Below are 4,791 nucleotides of genomic sequence, written 5' to 3' on the forward strand. Positions count from 1 at the left end.
CTTAGCATAAAATCCATGTAAAATAAACATGGCCTAATTTTTAATTGTTATATTGTTAAAGCTATCTTGATAGATTTGCATTTACGATTATATATGTTTGAAATGTATGTATCAAACTATTGAACATACGTGCTCTCTATTTTTTTTTCTCTTTGAATTCTTATAAATGGCTTTAAATTTTTCAAGAGAATCTCGATTTCAGATTTCTTGAAAACTCTCGCGAATGTTTTTCGTAATTTGTTTGCTCAGTTTCCATTAAAATAATTTGTGTCGGGACACTGAAAAACTTCAATTTTCAAGGTCATTTGACCAGACCAAGTTCTTCTTAATTATTTTCTTTCTTTACTTTTCTTTTAGTGAAAATAAATTCTTGCCTGTCAATTCGGTAACCTATACTAAATTATAGTACTAATGTACCTTAATCTTAAGATAATGAAACTTCCGAAATCTTATGAAAAAAAACTATATTATTTCAAGAAGAGTGGGAATCGGAGAAGGGAGGAAAATAGAAGTATAGTTAAGTGGCCTTGTCACTATCCACCAATTTAATGCTACTAGAGATGTGGGAGTTCCAATATTCGCTATAAAGAATTTACACTAATCTCTACTCTCTTCCGTCTCTATTAAATATCTCATATTTTTTTATTTAGATGAACCACAATAAATTTCTTATTTTACTTTTATTATCTTTACTAAATTTTTTCCCTCCATTTTTCTTCACATAATCAAACAATTTCTTAAAACCTACGCCGATAAAATACAAGATTACTTTGTTTTCTACAAAATCAACCATTCTTCTCTAATCCTAACATCCTATTAACAAAATTTCCCTGCCTGCTAAACAAAACATGCAAATGATAAGGTACTCATGATATATAATCACACTACTTTTGGGCTCTCTAATCCATTTCCCTCTTCCCAAAGTGTAACCTTTCCAATAAAAAGTCTTCCCATTTCAACGTCCCATGTATTCCACCTCAACCAACGCTTCGGCCGCTCCCGATCTCTCCTTACATATCAGTCCACCGACGAGCTCGACTGCAGATTCCGGCGGCAGCGATTTGAGCCACGAAAATGTAATCTTCCCCACCAATCAAGTCGTTGAACCCGAACCCACTCTGCGGCTAGGGTTGGATCCAGAACGTCAACATCGCCACTGTCTTCAGCATCATCGGCCTCCGATAATGCACGGAGGAAGAGAGTTCAAGAGATCATCCACAAGGAAAAATGTCCGTGCACCGCGAATGAGATGGACCTCCACTCTCCACGCCCATTTCGTGCACGCCGTTGAGCTTCTTGGCGGCCATGAACGTATGTCATTTACTAATATTTTATTTTATCTCACTATTTATCTTTTAGTAATTTTTTTAGTGTAAAATGTTGCAGGAGCAACTCCTAAATCTGTTCTGGAGTTGATGAATGTGAAGGATCTAACCCTAGCTCACGTGAAGAGCCACTTGCAGGTGGGATTTAATTAAACATTATTTTGATACAATTTTAATTAAACATTATTTTGATCAATTTTATCTAGCAAATCGAACACCGTCTTAATAAATATTTTTTTTGGTGCGTAGATGTACAGAACAGTGAAGAGCACTGACAAAGGAACAGGTAGAAATTGGAGAGAGACCCCATATATATTCTCCATTCATTATTCTCTTTGTTTGTGCATTTAGGGGCGACAAGGTTTGCAATCAGAAGAAGCATAATTGACTGAATTGCAATTAAGATTTCTTTGAATTATTTTTCTTCTGCAAAAATAAAAGCATTGTCAATCATTTTCTCTTTGCAGAAATTGGACTGAAACTGCATACGACAAGAATGGAAGATGTGGATCAGTGCAGTGTGATTGCACCACCACCATTTTGCCTATCATCATTACATAACAACACTACTTTCCAACACACTCACAGGTCACTGCATTTCTCTCTCGATTTCCTTTTACTTTCGTCAACATTTTTTATATCGAAATCTTGAAATTTAGTTGACACTGTATCATGTTAATGTGTTAGACATCAAAATCTTAAAATTTTACAATATATTAACACTATGTTGACAATGAATTTAGAGTTTGTATAATATTACAAGTTTATGTTTAGTTACATCCGTATGTGTATATATATAGTAATCAAGGGGTCTTCGAGTCTTTGTACAATGTAGGATTAATATTTTAAAATGCTAAAGTTGTGTTTTGGTTAGCATTTTAGGGTCATATATGAGATTTTCTTGATAAATATTCCATATTTAATCGCGGAGAGTTATTGCATAAACTAGTACGGCGCTAAATATAGGATTTGTATGGATGCGGTTGTTTTCAGGTCTTAGTTCTACCATCTCAAAGCAATGACTAATCCATTAATTACATGTTCATTGTTCAAATCTCAATGTGTCTTAAAAAAGTCAAAGAGAAGATCCAAATCTCAATAATAATGTTGTAATAGAGCACGTTTATGGTGACATTTGGCCAAATGGTAGGGGTCATGGAATTACGGGCGTTTTATTGAGTAATAATTAATGAATTCTATCTTGGACGGTTGATAGATAATGACTACATTATTTAGTCAACGTAAAGTTATACCCCCCTATCTCAAAGTAGTTAAGTACTAATGTAGTATTTATTTTTATTCTCAGTACTTTATTTTCTCTCTTAGTTTACTCTCTCGACCTTAATCTTTAACATATTAATTTCTTAAATCTCGTATTTAAAAGAAATTTTCTAACTACCTTGGGACGGTTGAAATATATATATAAAAAAACTGCCAGAACTTGAACAACCTCCATATATATATATATATATATATATATATATATATAGGGGTGTATTCAGATGAAAATCATAATGTATATTAAAACATCAAACCATGTAAAATAATGTACATTATACACACTAATAATGTACATTTTATTCATGTATAATGTACTGTCAGCATAATGTACAGAATTCATATAATGTAAATGTACATTATTAGTGTGTACAATATTTAGAACAGTACATTATACATGAATAAAATGTACATTATTATTGTGTATAATGTACATTATTTACATGGTTTGATGTTTTAATATATATTATGGTTTTCATCTGAATACACCCCTATATATATATATATATATTTATATATATAACATTTTTTTTTATTCTAAATACAAATTATTTATGCAGACGGCCATTATCTATAGACGATATTGTAGTGCGACCCTCGAGCCAAGTTGACCCTCAAAAAAATTATCTACAAGGACTTGATGTATCTAAGGTACGTACTTACGTGTATATTCAAGAAATATTTTGTAGCTAATTAATTATAAACTCAATTTGAATTTTGGATGTAGGAATATGATGTAGGGGCCGTGAGAAAAACTTCTTCTGATGATGTGTTGGTGGATTTAGAATTTAAGCTTGGAAGATCAATCTGGCAAATGGACCACTCTGAATGCTCCCTACTTAGATGTTAATTATTTTAATTTCAATAGATTATTAGTAATATTCTTCCTTGCGTTGAATCATAGACAAGACAAAGTACTTATGTACCAAGGATTTTCTTGCTAACTTTTGATAATGACTATCAAAAGGTACATGCTAATGCATGTAAAACTTATTCTAATTAATTAACTTTGCTAAGTTTATTTTTTTATTTGTAATCTAATATTTTTGAATTATTTGTAAGTCATTGCTAAAGAATGTGATCATCTTGAGATAATAAAGAATAACTTAAATGCTTATTGTAAAATATTTATCTTTTCGAAATAATATATAAGTAAAAAAAATACTCCCTCCGTCCCACATAATTTGGGAAACTTTGACCCGACACGGATTTGAAGAAATCTAATGGAAAGTGAGTTGAAAAAGTTGGTGGGATGTGGGTCCTACTTCCCGAAATAGTAAAATGACTCAACTATGAATAAACGGAGGGAGTAAAAGTGAAATGGATAAAATTATGTGGGACGGCCCAAATGGAATACTGGGTAAAATTATGTGGGACGGGAAGAGTATTTATTTACGAATCAAATCAACTAGTTTGGACTCAATTTACCAGTATTAAAACTCCATTCACAGTGTGTTGCACACATTCATAGCTAATTTTGTTTACTTTGTTGCAATTAACACACCTCTTGATTACACTTCGATTGGTGATAATTGATTTTGTGTATTTTGTATAAAAATATTAACCAAAAGAAAAGTGGACTATTTGTGTGATGGATCAAAATGAAAAAAAATATATATATATTTTCATGCTGATGGAATAGCATAATTTAAGAAGTGAAAAAGTTCATGTAATTTTTGTATTTTCATTACTCATTACCAAATCGCAGGCTTTCATGTATACATTTAACTATTGTCGTGTTTAGGGTGTGTCGTCATAATTTCAAACTTCTTTATTAACATTAACTAGTATCAAGCCGACAACCCGTGTGTGTTACACAGTTTAAATAATGTCTCAAAACTAATTTCAGATTATCAATAAATGAAATTAAATGAGTAATAATAACATTAAATGGAGTTCATAAATTAATAATTCATTTAAAAGAATAGATTAAATACTTTTGGATCAATACTTAAAAAACCAACCATTCGATTATTACAATTAATAAGAAAAGTAAAGAAAGATATAAATACTTCATTTTGATCCATATCTAATACACTGACGAATGATATGCTACATACCTTATGTGAACACTACTCTTGTTTATCGCACGTTTAGCGTTGTTTATTTCGATTTATATATTTAATATTTAGTTTGATTCTAATACATTAAAAAATGTTATTGAAATTTTTAATTCCACAAAATTCAT

The 4,791-nt window shown here is 31.0% G+C and overlaps 1 protein-coding gene across 1 annotated transcript; it reads left to right on the top strand.

Annotated features, from left to right (window-relative positions):
• Positions 1-746: 746 nt before the first annotated feature.
• LOC125202343 (putative transcription factor KAN4) lies at positions 747-3,627 on the top strand. Its single transcript, XM_048100725.2, has 6 exons — positions 747-1,311; positions 1,387-1,463; positions 1,575-1,611; positions 1,793-1,913; positions 3,164-3,254; positions 3,331-3,627. Exons 1-6 carry the CDS (start codon positions 966-968, stop codon positions 3,451-3,453), a joined length of 795 nt encoding a protein of 264 aa, XP_047956682.1. The 5' UTR covers positions 747-965; the 3' UTR covers positions 3,454-3,627.
• Positions 3,628-4,791: the final 1,164 nt, after the last annotated feature.

This window comes from Salvia hispanica, chromosome 2 (assembly GCF_029641045.1).
Source record: "Salvia hispanica isolate PSC_SH4W2 chromosome 2, Shi_PSC_v1, whole genome shotgun sequence".
Lineage (NCBI taxonomy): Eukaryota > Viridiplantae > Streptophyta > Magnoliopsida > Lamiales > Lamiaceae > Salvia > Salvia hispanica.